Consider the following 20,235-nt stretch of genomic DNA (forward strand, 5'->3'; position numbering starts at 1 on the left):
GCTGACGCTGCTCCTCTCTTCACCGGGCCTCCGGGCCTCGGGGCGTTCCCCAGCAGCAGGAACAGATGCTGCAGCGTTCTGCCTGGGCTTCCTCCAGCGTCTGCTGTGAGCCCTCCAGGTGCACGCTCTGCTCAGTCAGCAGGAGAACACGTCATCTGGGCATAAAAAGCAATACACTGGTCTTCCCTCTCTTCCCGGTGCTTTTCAGAGGCCATGGCTATTCAGTGTAGTCGGAGTTAGTAGCCACTGTTGTGTAACTCCTAACAAGCTGTACTGAATGCTAATAATGAATTGTGTTTGCGGTGACGTACGTGTCATTAACTGCTGTTAATCTAAACACAGCCAGTGCAGTTTCACTGCAGTACTTTTAGTATGTAATGCTACAGGTTGGGCTGGCAGTTGTAGTACGTGGTGATCTTGTGTATAACTTTATGCCTGTTGTTGCCCTCCAGTGTTTCACACTGACCAGAAAGAGGATTGTGCACTACACCAACTTTGAGCAGCGCAAGAGGGCTAACGCTGCTGTCTTAATCGGTGCTTATGCTGTGAGTATGAATTTATCTCTCATGTTGCATGTAATACATTTTCAGTCTTTTGTGTGTGTGTGTCTGTTCCTTTTCTTTATTTTTCTCTTTAATTCTTTCATTTTTTTCATTTTTAATTCTTTTTATTCTCTTTCTGACTCCACTATGCATAGTTGGTTAAGAGGCAGTATCCTTTGTACTTCAGAGAGAGAATGTGTGTGTGTGTGTGTGTGTGTGTGTGTGTGTTAATGTGAGTGAGACACCGTCTCAGCTCTGTTCCAACTTCCACCCACTGCCCTGCCCTGCCCCTCAGACAGAGAAGCTGGCAGCCGACGGCCTGATAGTTCCCCACATTGTGCACCCACAATAACCCTCGACACCGCTGGCATGCTGTGTGTGTCCTTGTGCACAGAGCCCATTCATCCAGGCCTCCTCCGCCATAAAGGCCCTTCTGCCTGCCAAGTACCAGTCACACACGAGCATGTGTGAATGGTATCTCTTCAACAGTGTCTCTGCCTCTTTGCCGGCAACATTAAAACCCTCCCCTGTTTGAGTCAGGGGGGGGGGTGGTGGTGGTGATGTAATGTAATGGTCATAAGAGAATGATATCGTCACGTTTTTGAATATTGATAATCTCTTAGTCAGAGACTGTTCAGCGTGCTCTTATGAGAGTGTCACATTCATGTTGTCTACATTTTATTGTTGTTATTATCTTGAGCAGCTGTTTGTTTGTCCCCTTTGTTCAGGAATAGGATTTGTGTTGAGATGGCCAATGATCATTCTGTAGAGAGTGAGGAAGGGGGAGGCGGTTTAGTCATCATAAATATGCAGGACTTTTAAATGGGACTGAGGGAACCAGGGATCGGAGATATCGCTCGCGTGTGTCCCTCAAAAAGGCCATTGTCCAAAAGAAGAGACGTGATCCAAAATCCCGAGCTGGCATTTGGAAAGTCCCTTTGCTTTGCGGGGCCGATTGAGTCTCTGTGTCTAACTCTGATCCCTGAAGATAAGCAAGACGTTGTGGACACGCTCTTCTGATCTTTGGCAGAGATGTTGTTGTGTGTCAAAGCATTTTGTTTGTGATCTGTACAGGCCCTCTGGGGTGTATTCTGCCTTAAAAATGCAGGTTTCTGCCTTGTTATATTTACTGTGCTCCTGTAGCTCTATAAAAGACAGCAAGGGGATTTCAGCACCAAGGTCATGGGTTCAGTTACCTGGGAGTGCACACAGTCACACTGATGGATATATCTAAGTAACTGTGGATAAGTCAAATGCTGAAAATATCAACGTGTAAACATGAGTCTTGTGACATTTAGTTTCCCCTGCAGCTGTGGATTATGTACAACCAAAGTAGTATTTCAATTAAATAGGTTTTGACAGATTTATTGCCCCCCTGTGTATGAGTGTGTGAAGTAACAATATGTAGTGTAAACATGGATGGGGAGAACACCCGAAGGCTGTCCTTCCTCCCAATGCCTGTGACTCAGTCACTACTACAGTTTGTTTAGTGTCTGTACCTCCTGTCTGGAGCCTGCCATCATTGTTCATCCTGCACTATCGCAGTGAGCAGAGCCACCTGACAGTCCGCTGAGGGGTGGGGCCAGGCTATATTTAGTCCTGATCTGAACCCTGATCCTGGACTTTAGTTGTGTCCCTTTTATAAATGAAAACGTACTTTCAACCTATGAAGATAACCTTGATCTTGGGTTTCTCTGGGCTGAATCAATGTGAACGTTGTCCAAAGGTGTGACACAGTAAAAGCAGGAGCAGTCGGTCGGGTCCAGTTCTACACTAGCCGACGGGTCGAGCCTCCCGTTGCGCGGTGGCCAGCCTGGTCCAGGCAGTGAGCAGAAGCTTGGTGTGGCAATTGAATCCTCCGATGTGACGCACATCTGACAGAGGCAGGGTTTTACAGCCGCAATGTCACGTCCGTCGGCTGCGGCTTCCTGTGTCCTCGGTCTGAATCCCAAAGGCTGTTACCCAAGCGTGTGGGCTCGCTCGCGCTCCGTGACTTCATGCAGGTCCTCTTAGAGGTTTTTTTATTTATGGCCATTGATCTATGGTCATGTATGGTCTGGGTTCCCTTTTCTGCTGCACACGTTATTGGTGCCTGTATGCAACTGCCCTAGTTTTTGTGCTTTGGAGGGGAGCTGGTGAAACACCTGGGCCCAGATCTCCTGCTTTTTCTGCGATCTGTGTCTGATAAAAGCACAAAACCATTAGTTTGCTCCGTGTCCCGTCTTATGACTGCAGCAATTAATCTGCTGGTCTGTAGGCAGATCTAGTTGTCTGGCTGCTGTATATTTTATGAGGTCATGCAGGAGTAACGAAGCTGAACCCTCCTGCTGAGCGCAATCAGCTTCTACACACACACACACACACACACACACACACACACACACACACACACACACACACTTTCTCTCTGTCACGCACACACATGCACGCACACACATGCAACGCACGCACACACACACACACACACACACACACACACACATATGCACACTTTCTCTCTCCATCACGCTCCATCACGCACACACACACACTCATGCACACATGCACGTACGGTCTGCTGGACCCTGGGTCTTCACCTTGCATGCATGGCTCTGTAGGCATGCCTTGCCTTGTAATGGTGTTGTTTTTTTCTACGATTAAACATCTTGCACAGCCGTGTGATGAAAAATTCACAATACAGAGCCTGGAAATTGAGTTGTAGTGCGCCTTTGTTGGGTGATGTTGGTAATGACCCTCGTTGAATTATGTGTGATCGAGCATGGAGACCTGTCTAGCCCAATAGCATCAGATCTCACTGTCTTCACACATCACTGACTTGATGTTCTTGGAGATGTGTGTCTTGAATTACAATCTTGGATCTGTTTGGATACTTCTTCCAACTTTACACATGTAGAGTGAAGAATATTTGCACTTTTCTTCTTAAATAATTGTTTGATCAGCATCATCATTGATGGACTTGCTCCAAAGCTTGGTCCATATTAAGGTCCAGTATGGCTAAGCCACTCATGGATATATTTTTTGTGATCTTTTTAGGATATTATTTTAGGATATTTATTTATCTTATAGGGGTATCTTAGTTAGATTTATATTATGGGTTTTATGCAGCAAAAGGTTTAACATGAATTGAAATTAAGAATGTTCTGGAATCTACTGTTTTGTAGCTGTACAGTGTTGCTCTGTTGACTTAGCTGAAATCTCATTAAGACTCCGTCTGTCTCTGACTCCCTCTCACTTTCTCTTTCGCACTCCCTCGATCTCTCTCCCCAGTCTGTGCATCTCGTCCTTCTTGTCTGTCTCTTGGTTCTCTTGCTGTCCCGTGTACGAGAAGGTTGAGTGCACAGATGAGTTGTTGACTGCTGCAGACTGCATGGCTGTGTTAGCTTTCCATCTGTGGGCAGCACCGCACCGTGACAAGTGATTCCCGCTCGAGAAGAGCCCCTTTGTGATGATCCACCACGTCCCATCTCCGTGCCACATACTGCCTCTCCCTCAACTTCTGGATGAGATGTAGGCAATTAGCAAAGGGGTGGCGAGCGTGGTGGGAAACACCTGATCATTCTGAGGTTCTTTAGCCATTGCATGTAAATCTTGTGAGACAGCAAATGTTTCAGGCACGGCTGCCATTTGCATATCTGATTATGGCCAAAGATCCCACCGGTTTGGGTTTGCGTGTTTGATTGCTCCTGCTTGGGAGCAGATGAGGGTGCGGTGAAGTGCACACTAACACCTGCTCCTGTCACGCCTGCAGGTGATCCACTTGAAGAAGACGCCAGAGGAGGCGTACAGGGCTCTGATCTCTGGCTCCAACGCCTCATACCTGCCCTTCAGGTGAGCCTTCCCTGATGACACACTGCACCATGACAAAGAAAGAACAGACAAGACGAGGCAAAGGAATGGCCCTTGTTTGTGTGTACCCTGATTGATGGCTTCAGAGGCTGAATACTAGTACAAAACTAACCACCACGCACACACCACAAGGGAACTAAAACATTCTCTCACGCACACACACACAAATACATTTACATTTATGGCATTTGGCAGACGCCCTTATCCAGAGTGACTTACATTTTTATCTCTTTTTTTTTTTATACAAGTGAGCAATTGAGGGTTAAGGGCCTTGCTCTGGGAATCGAACCCACGACCCTCCGGTCACAAGACCAGTTCCCTAACCACCAGGCCATGCCTGCAGTATTTACTTGTCTATGTATGACCTTTTTTCTGAGCAGTTACACAGAATCACCCACTTAAATGGCCGGTGTCTGGCAGCATGAACAAACATGAACTGTCCTGTCCAAAACCCTGCTGATGTGTGGGCATATTTATTTATTTGTTGGCATGGCCTGGCGCACCAGGCTGTAATCTAATTTAACACAACATGAAATGACTGGCCCCCACTTCTGCATCAGAGAATATGGGATTAAATGACATTTTCCACATAAATAAACTGCCAATAGTTTTTGTCATTTTGCCAATAGTTGATACTGTTCATAAGTATGTGTAATCCTCACTGAGGATTTGCTTGTTTGTCTTGGTTAAATACACGCTTGACATGTGAGATCACCACGGGGCAAGATTTTATCACCCATGCCAATTGTCAGTCTTTGCCTTTGTTAATAAGTGCAGCCAGTTCAGGGCACTGTGGCATAGAGCCGGGAAACCCCCAAGTTGTTTGGATGGGTGCGATGTATGCTAGTGTGTCTGGGTACACCCTTAATAGTGTGTGTGCAGATGGTGCCCTTAGTAGGGGGAGCTGGTGTTTAGGGCTGGTGAAGGAGGTTGGGATTGGTGGGTCAAAAGGAGGATCCTGTAAAGCGTACATGGTGATAATGGTGATGCACATTGTGGTGGTGATAATGGGAGATGGAGCACTGTGATGCTGACCACATGTTCCTATGCTAGGACTGATCAAAGAACAGAGTTGGTAGAATGATTTGGCCTTTTTGCAATGTGCAGGCTAGATGTTAATTATGCTTCAAATGGATGGCGTGTATGTGTGAAAGTTGGGTATTTAATTAAAGAGAAAATGATGTGCTTGTAGCCTGTGTGTAGGAGTGGGTACAGCAGTGTGTAAGCAGATGAAGGCTGATGAAGAGGATGTGTGTCTAACGGGGCAGCAGGGTCACACATTCCTCAATCACGTCCTGCAGACGTGCCTGAAGACCCTCTTCCTCCTCCTCCTCCTCCTCCTCACACTGGTTCTTTAGAACTGGAGAGAAACCCCATGGAGATGTCAGCACTGCACGCTGAAGCGCTATCCATCATCGTGAATTTAAATAGATTTTGAATCCAGAGGAAGAGGAGTAACAAAACCATTTGCTTTACTGTGACGTGTAGTTAGTATTCTGGGTAATTCTTGCCTCTCGACTGTTTGCTGGTCCATGGCCAGTCCGTCACCAGCACAGAAGCCCTTTGTGTAGCTTGGTTAATACATTTAAAATGCATCTCAAACTGCTTCACAGTATGACTCCAAAGAACCAAAAACAAGACATGATTTATGAAAACTCATAAATATACAAAAGCATCAAATCTCTTTAGCGTGATGCACGCATCTGTAACGAGGTGAGGGGGGGTGAGTGGCCTGAGTACGACGTGGGTCTTTGGTGAAACACGCTTACATTCCTTTATGATAATGACAGAGCAGCATTTAGGAAACTCACGAGTCCTTCTCCATCCACTATTCTGTTTGTTTGTGCCATATTTTGTCAATTGTGATTTTTTACACCGCAATCGAAATTTATCCTCCGCTTTTAACCCATCTGTGCAGTTCACACACACACACACACACACACACACACACACACACCAGTGATTACTAGGGGGCTGTGGATCACACATGCCCAGAGCGGTGGGCAGCCCTAGCCCGGCGCCCGGGGAGCAGTTGGGGTTAGGTGCCTTGATCAAGGGCACCTCAGTCATGGCCTCAGGTCTGGGAATCTAACCCACGACCCTCCGGTCACAAGACCAGTTCCCTACCACAGGACCATGACTTATTATTTATTCTGCAAAATAAGATGCTTTCAGAACTTTTCTTGTATGGGCATAGACTCAGAAGATGAGATGCTGTTTTGTTATTAACCATCGGGGCATCATGAAAGTTTTAAAGCATCGATGAGATTACACCGTCTGAGATTTCTGCAGGCCTTCAACAAGAGATTGTATCTGTCAGTGATTCTAAACAGGAAGTAGAGTTGCTGTTATCGACCAGCTCTTAGTGGCTTTCGCAGAAGATGAACTGTTTGGGGCCTCTATAGGACCTTTCTTCCACTGTGAGGTCCATTGATCAGTGTGTTAAAACAAAAACCTTCAGAATGTTTTTCATCCCTTATTTAACACGATCCTTTTATTTCAAACATATTTCATCACCTGGGCATTTGGAGCTCCTCTTCCTCACCCTCCGTAGTACCCTGAGTGTCTTGCAGTGCTGGCTGGGAGACGTCGTTTACAGATACTTCAGTCTCGGGCTTCCTTCTCCGCGTGCTGCTCTCGCGTCGTGTGGGAGTTTGTTCTGAGGCCTTTGGCAGACTTTCTCAAACCTCCTGGCCTTGGAGCGTTAGCTTCAGATTTATCCACCTGTCATGTGTGAGTTAGTGTGTTGATACAGCCATATCCAATCCTCCAGGCATGCTCGAGCTTGCAGTGGGGCAAATATTTATCGTGTGTCCGGATTTGCTCTGCAGAACCCCAGTAAGCAAACTTAATCATGCTGTATTATGTTTGTGTGCTAGTGATTGTAAGCCTGTACACTTTTTTCATGGAGTAAGCACTTTTTGTACCAGTCCATGCTGCACGTTCTGTGGTGTGTGTTGCCCTTCCCAGGTGAATACACACTAGAGACTGAAATGGAGTTCTGTCTACCCAGCACACTTTGAGCAGTGTGTGTTGGCCGTTGTAGAATGGGAATCCTGGGGTTTGATTAATGTTGTGGCTCCTCTCCGTCTCTCCCTCATGGCTCTGTTTGTTGCCCCTGTTCATTCTTGTGGTTAATTGAGGCCTTTGTCCCATCTCAAAAATGTGCTTGTTTGGGTCTGTAGCAATGGAAAATGGCTTTGTCAGCATGCCTCTCTCTTGTAACCCGGGTAGCCATGAAGGTCTCGGACCAAAATGGAGAAATTCGGTTACGTAATGTCCTGTAGTTGACTAATGCAGGAAGCAAATAAGCTCATGTTGGAGAGGAACTGGGGTTGTGTTGATTGAGAGAGGAACTGAATTCACTCCCTCATGGAGAAGAATTTCAAGAACATAGAGTTTCATAGGGATAGAACCTGGGTTATTGCATCACTGGAGTCAGTAGCTAAGTACTGGGAGTGAAGGAGAAGGGTTTAAAGTACTGTTCAACTTAATGACATTACTGGCACAAGATGTGCTCATGCAGTCTGGTAGTTGAAAGAAAGCTTGGTGGTGACTTAATTCCCATGTGCTTGATCTAGCCCTGGGATTTTTATGATTTGATGCTGCTAATGGATTTCATTTGACATCTGGCCACTTCTGGGGCACTGGTGTTGAGCGTCTTCGGTCGTCATCTCAGTGGCTAGTTGTAGTGGCGGAGTAGGACACGGCCTGTTCCCTCGTCCTGCTAACCGCGTGTGCTGTGTTCACCCATGGGGGACGGCGACAGGCTGTGGAACAGCGACTTTAACGCAAGGCTGGGTGCGCACATGCAGTCGCTAGTGTGGGGCAGAGCGGCGTGTGGGCCACTGAGCAGATGAAGGAGAAGACGGCCCGTCAGATCAGTCACCTTTCAGCAGCACATTTTTAGCTTTTTTTTTTTAAGATGGCTGAGAAATGTTAAAAAGCAAGCTCTTGTTTTCGTTGAACGATGACTGCAGGTTTCATTAGATATAACCTAGACGATACGCTTTGAGGAGGAGTCTGGGACAGCTAGGGAGAGATCTTGGCCCAACATGGTCCTGGTGTAGTAAGATCAGGAAGATTGCTCTCTAGAGCCACCCAAAGAGTAGGGATGCCACTGTGGGTCCAGTTGGCATTGAAATAAAAATGTTTGCAACTTTGTGTTCATAGGGCTCAAATTACATTGACGTAGTCAGAGATTTACAGAGCATTGTTTTCTGTTCTGTGATGTGTGTGAAGACACCTGACCTAGTAGGAGCAGATGTGGTGATGAGGCCTGCTGGTCTCGACAGAGACGTCCACTTCCTGCCCCAGGAGAATGAGGGCAAGTTCAGCGCTCCTTCACTTCCTTTTATTTTCCAGTTTCAGTTCTGCGTGAAGATTGGGGGAAGCTTGTTGGACTTTGCCAACCCACACAGTTGCTTATGGTTTCCTGTCTCTCCTCTCCACCTTGTCTAAAAACCTTCTCCTAGCCCTGCGTGTTGGGGTGACCGGGCCCCTGTGACCTTGGGGCGTGAGGTGTGCAGCTGTGTGCTAGAGCCTTATGGGCCCTGGGGACCTCTGTCCTGTTTTTCGTTTCAGAAGTATCAAAAATCCTGTTAAGGCCGCACTACAAAATATGGCATATTTACATTTACTAATGCACAGCAACTACAGAAGCAATTCATTTTAGACACTGCATACTGCAGGCTGCCCTTTAACATTTTTAACGGCTTTAACGTTTAATGTCTTTAATGCTTGTGAACCATTTGAAATCGAAATGGTGGATAAGGGAACAAGCAGACCATGTATCCCTAACAGAATGAATTTAAGCTGAATACTTCCGGTGACCTCCCACTGTGACCTTTTCTCATTGCTCTCCCACTGGCTTTCATCTCTCCACTTTAATCTTCTCATCATTAGTGGCTAAAGCACCCCTGCCTTCACCTGTTAGAGATGAATTGCTCGTTGACGCTAACCTCCAAATCCTTTTGAACCGTGGTATTGTTTGTCTGGAACCGGGGGTGTGGCTGTGGATGTGTATCTGGGCACTGGCTAATCAGCAGTGGTCAGAGTTGCGTAACTGCTCCGGCGTCTGGCAGGTGGACAACCCCCCCCCCATGAGCCGCTGTGCTTCGTACTCGGCGGGTTTACTCCCAGACTGAACTTGACTTTAAAAACAGCAACAAAAAACGTACCGGAAGTGTAACCATTTTGCAGTTCCAAAAGCCCTTTCTAGGAAGAATCATGAGGTAGATCGTCACATTGTGTGATAAGTAACCAGAGCTGTGATTTTATAAGCAGATGAACAGGGGGGGGGGGGGGGGGGGGGGGGGGGGGGGGCGCTATTTCCTTTTCCTTGGCTCAGAGGTTTATTTGGCCTCTAGTTAGGGGTGTTAAAGCCCTAGTATGTTTCTTCAGCGTCTGTGCCTTTACTCTCCCAGTCCCAGCTCTACCCAGTAAAGTCCTGCCTGATGGTTTGATGGCTCCTCGTGGGGTCTGTAGCAAGGGCGGAAACCACTGCTGCTAGCATGGAGCTGCTCTAGGGCTAAGTCTAGCATGGAGTCAATTTAAATTTTTAACTGTTGGCATATATCATTTTTTGCTTTTCTTTCCCCGTGATTTTTAAAGATGTGCTTCAGACTAAAACTAATATAGACGTGTTTTTTTTTTCTATGCCTTTGTGTCCTTTTTGTTTCCCCTACAAATACAACACAGCCTGTAGGGCAGGCCGGTCTCTGAAGGCTCTCTCTCGTCGTCACGGCGTTCTCAACTTTTGCGGACAAGTATTTGGGTCAGGTGTGGGAAGGTGTGCAGACAGCCGATCTTTGTCTGTGCCCTCGTTACAAAATTGAGCCGTTTTTTTTTTATGTGTGGTTTGGACCTGGTTGGGGAAATGAGACTCCACTGGGCTGCCTTCTCTGGTTATTAAAATGAATGGAGGGAAATCATTGTTTTCAGCTCTGCAAGTTGTTGTTTATTTTTTTAAATCTTGTTTTTATTTACTGTATCTTTCACCTTCATCCTGTTCCTCCACTCCTCTGTGGTTTATTATGTGCTTGTGTCCTTGCTTTTCAGGGACGCGTCGTTTGGGGAGTGCACGTACAATGTGACCATTCTTGACTGTTTGCAAGGAATCAGCAAGGTGAGATGACTACCCTGCAATGTTCGCTAAACACAGGGCACACAGACTGGTGAAGCGCCCTGTGCCACCAACCTACAGTTTCCAGCTCACACCCACAGCGGCAGGATCCCTGACAGGGCTTTATTTTTTCTGATATGGATCTGAGGCAGTGTCGAGTTGAAAGGCTGGAGTCTTGTAAGGGGTGTGTCTGTGTGTGTGTCTGTGTGTGTGTCTGTGTGTGTGTGTGTGTGTGTGTGTGTGTGTGTGTCTGTGTGTGTGTGTGTGTCTGTGTGTGTGTGTGTCTGTGTGTGTGTGTGTCTGTGTGTGTGCGCGCACCTTGGTGTCTATTTCTCTCCTTCCTTCTTTTTAAGGTTTATGTAAGTTATTCCACATTGTGCTTCTCCCTCGCCCACCTGCCCTGCCAGCTGTCCCACTTCTACAACTTGGCCAGAAACAGAGTGACTGTTGAAAACACTTAGTTCTCGTACATTGCATTAAAATAATAGGATGGCAATAATCTATTTCATTATTTCGTCTGCACCCCCCACCATGTTCAGTCATGCCCAGATCCAGATCTAGGTCAGCGAATGCTGCGACTGCCACCCTGTTTTTTCTTCCTGGTTCCACCCTCACAAAGCTCTGCACATGCACAGGACGCTTGATGTGAGCACATTTTGGAGAGGCTCTTTCACAGAGGCGTCTGTCACAGAGGAATGCCAGGACATTCTCTCTCTCCCTCTCTCCATCCTCCACCAGGAAACTTCGAACAGCACTCTCATCTCTCCTCCTGGGAGGCATAACTCTGCTTCTTAAAGCGAAGCATCCCTTTCTTTCCTCTAGCACTGCCCATAATATTCGTAATATTGCCTAACGAGGCTTCAAACACACCCCACGCTCGGTGCAGTGCAGTCTGATGGCGGGTCGTGTGCTTGAATCCCTCGCTGGCCCACACCATCACTCTGCCGTTCCCACAGCCGGAGTGGCAGGAGCTTCGTCTCCAGCTTTAATTAACCAGCCATTAGCACATTAGTGCCTCTAATCAGTTCAGTCTGGCTGTCTGCTGTAACTATGCTTCTTACCAAACCACAGATCCAATCAGAACCTTTGGTGCAACCCCCCCCCCCCCCCAGTTATCCTTGAGTGTGTGTGCAGTACCCATGAAAGGACAGCAGAGTTATGAGGGATTTAAAACATCTTCCTTGTCTGGTGTGGGTGAGCAGGCCATCTGAAAGTCGGCCCATGCGTGCGGATAAATCGCTACGTCATTCTTACGCAAATGGTGGTCTGGCCTAAGCTCTTAGTCCAATTACCAGTGTAGTAAGAAGGGTAGTGGGGCTGACTGCATTTGACTTGCCCAGGACTACAGAGTGGTTAGATAACCAGCACAGCCTGGCCCACTACCTGATGCATATCCAGCTATCAGCACAGGAAGAGTGGGAGTGTGTAAACAGCCTGACCTTGCCATCTGCTTTGTGCACGCATGTGTGTTTAACATGTAGACTTCTGTTCCTTGTTTGGCATGTTAGTGATTTTGAACTGAATTGTCCCTTTAAGAGCTTGCCGGTCCATCCCGGTCTGTGTTCCCCCCGCTAATCGATGACATTACCTTGCTAGCCTCACTTAACCCATGAGTCATCTGTGCACAGCTCGAGTGGCTTTACACAGCACTGATAAACATTATTACTGTATTGACCTATTAAAATCCAGATATGCAATATTCATTTATTGCAGAAAGCTGCAATATGCAAATAAAGCATCTAACGAATTACATTATTATTATTATTATTATCATCCTAATCTCAGACATTCCAGATAAGTGTTCTGTGGGTGTCTCAATTTTGCTCTATCCCATCACCAAAGTGAGCTGCTTCCTCCCGATGGCCCAGTACTGGCCTTCCGCCCGGCTCTCAGTGTTTCCATACGGACATGCTGCAATATTGCAGATCTGACATGGCTCCCCCTCCCGCGTTTAGTGGCTGAAGTCTGGTGAATAATCCCTTGGTATCAAAGACGCACAAAGAAATGTTCAAGTGGAAATGGCAAACCACCAGTTAGCCTTGGTTTTTGTCAATTGTGAATGTGTAAAAAAGAAAACCACTTACCACAACACGCACCCTCTAATCGAAAACCGTGTGTGTGTGTGTGTGTGTGTGTGTGTGTGTGTGTGTGTGTGTGTGTGTGTGTGTGTGTGTGTGTGTGTGTGTGTGTGTGTGTGTGTGTGTGTGTGTGTGTGTGTGTGTGTGTGTGTGTGTGTGTGTGTCTCAGGCCCTACACCATGGTATCCTGAACTTCGAGACATTCGATGTGACCGAGTACGAGCACTACGAGGTAACCCCCCCCCCATGCATTTCTACTTGTGCACACTCGGCCTTCCCAGCGGGGGAGTCCCCTCAAACACCTGCAGAACTTACATAAAGTTAACGGAGCTTCACGAGCTTAAAGCAATCTGCTTAATCCAGTGTGCGAATCTAGACAAACGCTGGGTCACGCTTACCTACCCATTCTTAGTGGTTTTTTAAAAAGCTATTAAACAAAGGTTTGGTGAGGTTTAATGAGGCACCGGGCTCTAATGTGAAGGTGTGCACGGTATTCGTGGAATTAGTCTGTTTTGCGTCACCCCCTGGTGCCCCGCCCCCTGGTGCCCCGCCCGCTGGTGCGATGCCCCCTGGTGCGATGCCCCCTGGTGCCAGAGCTCTGCATGCGGCAGGCTTCTCCATCCCCGTGCTGTCTGGCTCCAGAAGCAGGGAAACTTACACCTGCACCTTTTCTACATGTGCTTGAGCCTCTACCTGTGCCCCTCTCTTTAGCGTGTGGAAAACGGAGACTTTAACTGGATCGTCCCTGGCAAGTTCCTGGCGTTCAGCGGGCCGCACCCCAAAAGTAAAGTAGAAAATGGTGAGCTGCTGTTTTTGCTAAAGTGTGTAATTACACCTCCGCCCTGCGTCTGCTCCCTGCCCTTATGAATGTGCAGAACAGTCTCTAGGACAAGTGTTGTCACTTGTACATTGTTTTGACATTCACAGTAGTGAACAAACTGGATTTTTGTATTTTGTGCGGCTGAGAATCTGGTCACCTGTAGAGGGAGCTGTCGGCACAATTATTCTATTTGCTACCATCAAATGGAAAACTCCCATAAGCAAAAGTGCAGATAAGACATGTATTGCAGGACTGTGAACTGTATTCCAAAGTGTCTTCTAGAAAACCTGCACTGATTTTCTCAGCTGAGTTGTTGTCCTGATGAGTTGAGGTGACGTGTGACGTCCCCATCGCAGGCTACCCACTCCACGCACCAGAGGCCTATTTCCCCTACTTCCGCAAGCACGACGTCACCACCATCATCCGCCTCAATAAGAAGATCTATGAAGCCAAGCGTTTCACGGACGCAGGCTTCGACCACTACGACCTGTTCTTCGTGGACGGCAGCACACCAAGTGATGTCATCACACGACGCTTCCTCCATATCTGCGAGGGCACGAGTGGTGCGGTGGCCGTCCACTGCAAGGGTACGCGTGTGTTCACGCTCATGCACACTCACTCCATTCACACACCATCCAACTTGACTTTTGCTTCGTCTTTCATTTTTGCTATGAATGATGTCAGTGTTTGGCCACTTGGGGGCAGTGTTGATTCAGAATTCATGGACTATGCATGTCCGTTATGATGCTGTCCAGGTTGTTCTGTATGGGACTTGCCGTATTAATACATATTAATACATAAATATATTTGTTTTTTTGGTCATTTTTGTTTACATTACCCTGTTCTGAAAATACAAAGGTTTTTTTGCATCTTTAGATTTAAATAGGCTGTATTTTCATTGTTCTTGATGAAAGCCTTTGTAAATGACATTAACTATTATATTTAGAGACAACTGAATTTCTGTTTGGACCTTTTGAATGTTTTGTGTATCAGTGCTTTTCCTACACACCTTAATGATGATTGTTTGGTTTTGTTTGGTTTTGTTGTTGGCTTCCCAGCGGGTCTGGGCAGGACGGGCACTCTGATTGGCTGCTACCTGATGAAGCACTATCGGTTCACGGCAGCTGAAGCCATCGCGTGGATCCGGATCTGCAGGCCTGGCTCGGTCATCGGGCCCCAGCAGCACTTCCTGGAGGAGTAAGAAACAGACCATACCCATAACCCCCCAGGGCTGTGTGAACCAGCGCTCTGCTCACACAGCTCACCAGATGCTTTGGAAGGCTTTGCTTGTTTTCTCAGAAAACTTTTAAGGGAAAAAAAGCCTCCGTTTTGGCGATATTTAATCTTTTTTTTTTCTGATGAAAACGGATGCCTGCTCTTTGGCATCGGGCCCACTGCTGTCAGGAAATGCTCTTGTGTAAGTGTGTGTGAGAACACACTCCTCTCTGTGGGGGGGTGGAGGTTGCTAGCAGCCTCTGGACTCTTCCAGTGGCCTGGATTGGGGAGTGGGGTCCTTGGAGGAAGGTGGTAGGGAAGGCCTGCCTCAGCAGTGTCTCTGCTGCCTCCATTGGCCACCTCCATGTCAGGGCCAATCATCGCCTTCCTCAGCAGATCCTGTGTGTGTGTGTGTGTGTGTGTGTGTGTGTGTGTGTGTGTGTGTGTGTGTGTGTGTGTGTGTGTGTGTGTGTGTGTGTGTGTGTGTGTGAGAGTGAGAGTGAGAGTGAGAGTGAGTGTTTCTTTGCGTGCAAGAGTTGAGTGTGATATCAAGGTCATGGTATGATTCTGTCCGGGCTGAGTTAAAGCAGACCACAATCTCTTAAGTGTTGTGCAGCATTGCTGAACTTGGAACAAAGGGCTTAGATTGTGGAGTGTTCTATAGTGTGGCTACGGCTGGGGAGGTGTTTATCTGTGAGCATATTTTCCTTCTGATGGCATTGTGTAGCAGGCGAGGTGGCATCTATGAGTCTTCTGACAAAACATCCCAGTTCCCAGCCCTCTACGAGATGTGGACAGGCTTAGGAAAAATATACATGTACATAAATATACATATACATGTACATATACATAAATGACAAATTACTACAATTAACATTTTCTTTGTGTTTCTTTCTGTCCTTTGTCGTACGTTCTGTCTGTGTTCTTCCTTTTTCTTTCTTTCTTTCTTTCTTTTTGGTTGTATGTCTTTGTCCTCCTCCATCTGACCCTGCGTCTCTCTTCCTCCTCTTGTCCTCCGTCCTTGTCCCGTCCTCCTCTACGGCGGGTCCGTGTCTGCAGCAAGCAGGCGTTCCTGTGGGCTCAAGGGGACACACTGCGCTGCAAGCAGCTGCAGCAGCAGAAGACGCGGTCGTACGAGGATCGCACCGTGGCCGTGTCCCGCCTCATCTCCACCATGGACGGCTTCAGCATCAGTGGCCTCAAGCCCGGCGGCCCCGAGCGCACGGATGAGGTGAGTGTGAACTGCGCGACCCTGCTTCACCTCGAGAGGTTCAGTGTGGTCGGCAACAGGCCTGTGGGCTTTTGACTCGTCTGACGGATGATCTCGGGGTGTCGCTGGTATGTCACGTACTGTCCAGGTTCTCGTTTGAGAATCGGTGGTTTGTAAAGAACAGTTTTGGCAGTTTGCTCCAGACTATAATTTAATTACTATTAGAACCGGCCCGCAGGCCACAGCCGCCCGCTGGTGTTTTGCAAGCATAAACACTACATTCCCCACAATGCAACGGTAGCCTGCGAAGTCACTGCAGCGCGCACAAGCGGCGAGGGTCAGCGCGGCGAAAATAACGTAATCGCAGTGGCTCAGCTTGTGCGCGAGCGTCTCGCGTGCTGTCGATTCGCGAGGTCGTGCATCTCTCAAATTTTGTACTTTGCGCGCGCCGCGCCTCAGCGCAATGAATAGAGTCATGTTTGCAGGGTTCATACACCTTTATAAGGTGGAATTAATGCACTTGTACGTCACTTTCAAGGTCCATTTCAATATTTCCCAGCACGTTAAACTTAAGTTAAATATTTATACATATACTCAAAATGATTTGAAATAATTCGCTTTTTATTCACATTATTTAATGGTTGTTTATTTTCAAAACTCCCAATATTAACGTCTTCACGTTCTCTGTTCAGTCAGATAGCTATTTGTTGTGAAACGAAGTAGTTACAATTTCAAGCATTTTCAAGTACTTTAGCTTAAATTCCAGCACTTTTCAAACCTTTATTACTTTATTCATGTTTGCTTGTTGAAAAATATTTTTACTTGAAATTACTGACAGATCCATAAGAAAATATTGCTTTATTCATTTAAGCATTAAATAATATACACTGTGTTAGGTCTTGGTTCAATAGGCTATGTGCAATCATTTTAATATGTTTTAATAAACATTGAACCAGTCCGGCCCTCGGCTTGTAGCAAATTAGTTTTTTTGGCCCTCGGTGTATTTGACTTTGACATCCCTGCTGTAGATACTGTGTGTATGGGGTTCCTGTCAGGGGTGTGTGTGTTTTGTGATGTAGTGTTTAGTGTGAAGTTAACAAGGCTCATGTTGTGCCTGTTCTCAGGTTACTTTATGCAGTGGCACATACCTGGTAATTGCTAGGAGTGCGTCCTGCTGTCAATATAATACATACAAATTACATTATGTTGTTTTAGTCTTAATCACACAGCTCTAGTGTGGCTTCTGTAATGTGAAAATCCCATATTATGTGACTCCTTGAACAGATCGGGGGCTACAGTGAGAACGGCCTGGACATGACCCAAGGAGACCAGCTGCGTGCCTTGAAGGGCCGCAGGACGCCCAGAGGGTCGTCCACCGCAGCTCTGAGGTGAGACGCTGCCGTGACTCGAGGACACAAAGACGTCCTTTAACGAGCGGCCCCGGCTGCACGTTAGCCCCGCCCCCCTTCTCTGGGTTCAGTTTGATTGACTGATTGATTGCTTGACTGATTGACTGATCGTTACCCTTCAAATAATGTTGCTAGCTCTGTGGGTGGGTTCAGTAGTTTAAGGCTGTGCTTTGACCTCACAGTATGCAACTTTAACCCAGAACAATCCAGAGGCTTATCTGTGGAGATTCGCCGGTGAAGAGAGATCTCACTTGTCCACAGTAATAAATGAGCAAAAGAATGCACCAACTATGCTATATTTTATTAGTGTTGCCCAAGTACTTTGTTGTCTGTCTCAAGAAGAGCTCTCCGTGGGAACTGACTGCTAGTGAAGTGATCAGTACTATATTCACTATGGGAGCCGATTGTAGACAGTAAGCACACAGACTGCATTCACAATTGGACAAGCTGATACTGTTCCATCTACTTTTCACTACTCATACTGTAAAGACCCTAAATATATTTTTACATGAAATTGTTAAAATAAAGCTTTACAAGATTAATGAATCATTTTCAGACATTAGATAAATCAACAGCCAACATATCACTGTGGCTCACGTCCCCTTTATATATCGTCTTGTACACTGTACAATCTGCAGTCACGTTCAGTTAATCAAATCCTGTATGTGTGGATGAACTGCTCTGTTTAAAGATATGGGTTCAATAACCACCAGAGGTCCTGTTGAAGCCGCATTAAACACCCGTACGCTGTATAATCTTAGACCTTTATCTCATAGAACAGATTTCAGACCTGCGGCGTGAGGAATTCTTCCTGTGATCCTGCCCTTTCTGTAAGGGCTGTACACAAACAACTGAACAGACTAAAATCAAAACCTCATATTTCTACTTTACGTGCCATTTTACTGGTGGCCAATCGCTACGGCCATGTCTCTGTCTATTAGTTTTTGGTTGAGCAAGACAGGCTCCTCTTAAACAAAAACAGCTAAAGTAATTACATAGGAACCGGGCGGTATGTGCGCTGGTGTGATGTGGCAGGCAAAGAGCCATGGTTGGCATAGTAACATGCAGTGTGAGATGTCTTTGTAGAGATGTTGTCTTTTGTTCTTTAAGACAGGTAGACTCCCTCAGAGATCATTTAGTCTTTCTTCCCCATATCTTCTGATTTGTGTTCTGAATTCCATGTCATTTGTCTTATTGAGATAATATAGCAACTTGTAAAGAATGTGTCTCATTATCCCATTGTCTGTGTTTTAAAAAAACAAAAGCCCTCATATTGCTTTGCAGAACTGCTATTTGCTCTTTGAGAATGATTTTAGTTTGACTGTCTTTAACACATTGAGTATATTTTTGTTTCATCTAATATCTTGTCAGTGCTCCAAACTTGAAGACAAGAAAACGAATATAATTCCAGATTCCAGCCTTCCATGGTTTTGTTTTCACTTGTCAATCATAATTTTCTATTTTTTGTGTTCATTTGGTTCATGCTTGTGCACCATGCTTAAACTCTATACAGAACAGAACAGAGTTTGTGGATCACAACCAATTTGGTCTTTTTTTGATTTTGGCTGAGAACAGAATTTTCCACAGAGTTGAAAAACAAACATTTCTTACAGACAGTTGTCAACATCCCCTTTGCCTCTTTCAAGCATGAATTATGTAGCGCAGTGTCCTACTTGAGACCCTCGACGGACCCCCAGTGAGAAACTCTGAAAGCGTCCGCTCAGAGCGCAGAACAATCACACGCAGATTTTGACGATGCTCGTGATGCGGACGGGCCGCTTTTCAGCACTTTGGAGCCCCGATGCAAATTCAACATCCCCTTTTGACCGAATGTTCATCCCTTAATTAATTTTCCACAAAGAGTGGAGAGGTAAGTGGGTCCTTAGTCAGAACAGCCCTCCCACTCCTTTCAGTGTAGTGGGAGAGAGATTAAGGGAGTTAGCAACAAGAAGAGGGGGAGAGGAAAGAGGGTAGAGAAAAACTCGTAGATGGATGGATGACGGGTAGTTACCCAGTTGGCCTTAGTGCTCAAGAGAGACAGATGGAGGAAAAGAAACGTGGGTGGGGGGGCAGAACATAGCAGAACCATGCCTTGCTATCTCAAGCCTCATAGGGAGTGAGGTGGACTCTTCATGGTTGAGAGCTGCTCCACATGCTCGAGTGGGAGTGGCAGGATGGAGAACACCGCCCTGACGTTGAACCTTCTTCCTTACGCTCCCACACCGCCTATTTCTGGACTACTTTTATGGCCGTTTGTGTCTGAACTAGGACGCTCAATGGAATTTTGCAATGGTGTGGGGTCTTCCATGGATCAGTAGATTATTAAAAGAAGACAAACATGATGGCTGGTGTGAGAAGTCCATTGCGTGTGAATGTACTTGGGCATGGCAGAGCTCCCATGTTTTTTTAGGAATTTCCCCAGACTGCTATGTGGTGAGCGGTGCTGCGATTGTCTTGTGTGTAAATGGGGAAAGTCCAGAGGAGCGCTACAGCCCCTTTGAGAACATTTAGGATTCGGGTGTGGTCACCATTTTCTCTGCTTTGAATCAGTCTCTTTCTTATAACCAAATAAAACAGAAACTAACACTAATTGATAATGTGTAGAAAGAACCAGCATTGTAAAATGGTCCAGGAGAATCCTTGGGTTTACACTTAGCTAGCTTACTTGTATAGGGTGACCAAAAAACCCCACATATGAAGTGGACTGGTGGCTCCTTTAGGACAGTGTTTTAAGGGTGCATGATTGGGGAGCTATGTTTTATTACATGTGATTTTTAGGGTGTGTGTGTGTGTGTGTGTGTGTGTGTCCATGCTTTCCAGTAGACTGCATTCATCCTCCAGCACCCAGGGCTCCAGTGCACACCTCAAATCCTCCAAAGTGCCCCCCCCCACCTCCTCTGCCTCCGCCAAGCGGATCACTCGAGCCTCCCCTTCCTCCAACCTCAAAAGGTGAGGTGGCCCCTTTCATGCTGCCCGTCTGTTCTTTCTCCA

The 20,235-nt window shown here is 46.6% G+C and overlaps 1 protein-coding gene across 18 annotated transcripts in view; it reads left to right on the top strand.

Annotated features, from left to right (window-relative positions):
- cdc14ab (cell division cycle 14Ab) overlaps window positions 1–20,235 on the top strand; it is a 31,347-nt gene that overhangs the window by 5,621 nt on the left and 5,491 nt on the right. For 15 of the 18 annotated variants that reach the window (XR_013125369.1, XR_013125373.1, XR_013125371.1 and 12 more), the window contains 10 exons: window positions 453–545; window positions 4,291–4,370; window positions 10,449–10,515; window positions 12,760–12,822; window positions 13,302–13,389; window positions 13,767–13,997; window positions 14,469–14,607; window positions 15,685–15,856; window positions 17,120–17,223; window positions 20,065–20,193. Coding sequence is in view for 9 of the 18 variants with exons in the window: in XM_076991580.1 (XP_076847695.1) it covers window positions 453–545; window positions 4,291–4,370; window positions 10,449–10,515; window positions 12,760–12,822; window positions 13,302–13,389; window positions 13,767–13,997; window positions 14,469–14,607; window positions 15,685–15,856; window positions 17,120–17,223; window positions 20,065–20,193 (1,166 nt within the window). In the remaining 9 variants the exon portion in view is untranslated. The remainder of the gene's footprint in view (window positions 1–452; window positions 546–4,290; window positions 4,371–10,448; window positions 10,516–12,759; window positions 12,823–13,301; window positions 13,390–13,766; window positions 13,998–14,468; window positions 14,608–15,684; window positions 15,857–17,119; window positions 17,224–20,064; window positions 20,194–20,235) is intronic. The other 3 variants (XR_013125370.1, XM_076991586.1, XM_076991584.1) reach the window with 1 other exon arrangement.

Source organism: Brachyhypopomus gauderio, unplaced genomic scaffold (assembly GCF_052324685.1).
Source record: "Brachyhypopomus gauderio isolate BG-103 unplaced genomic scaffold, BGAUD_0.2 sc84, whole genome shotgun sequence".
Classification (NCBI taxonomy): domain Eukaryota; kingdom Metazoa; phylum Chordata; class Actinopteri; order Gymnotiformes; family Hypopomidae; genus Brachyhypopomus; species Brachyhypopomus gauderio.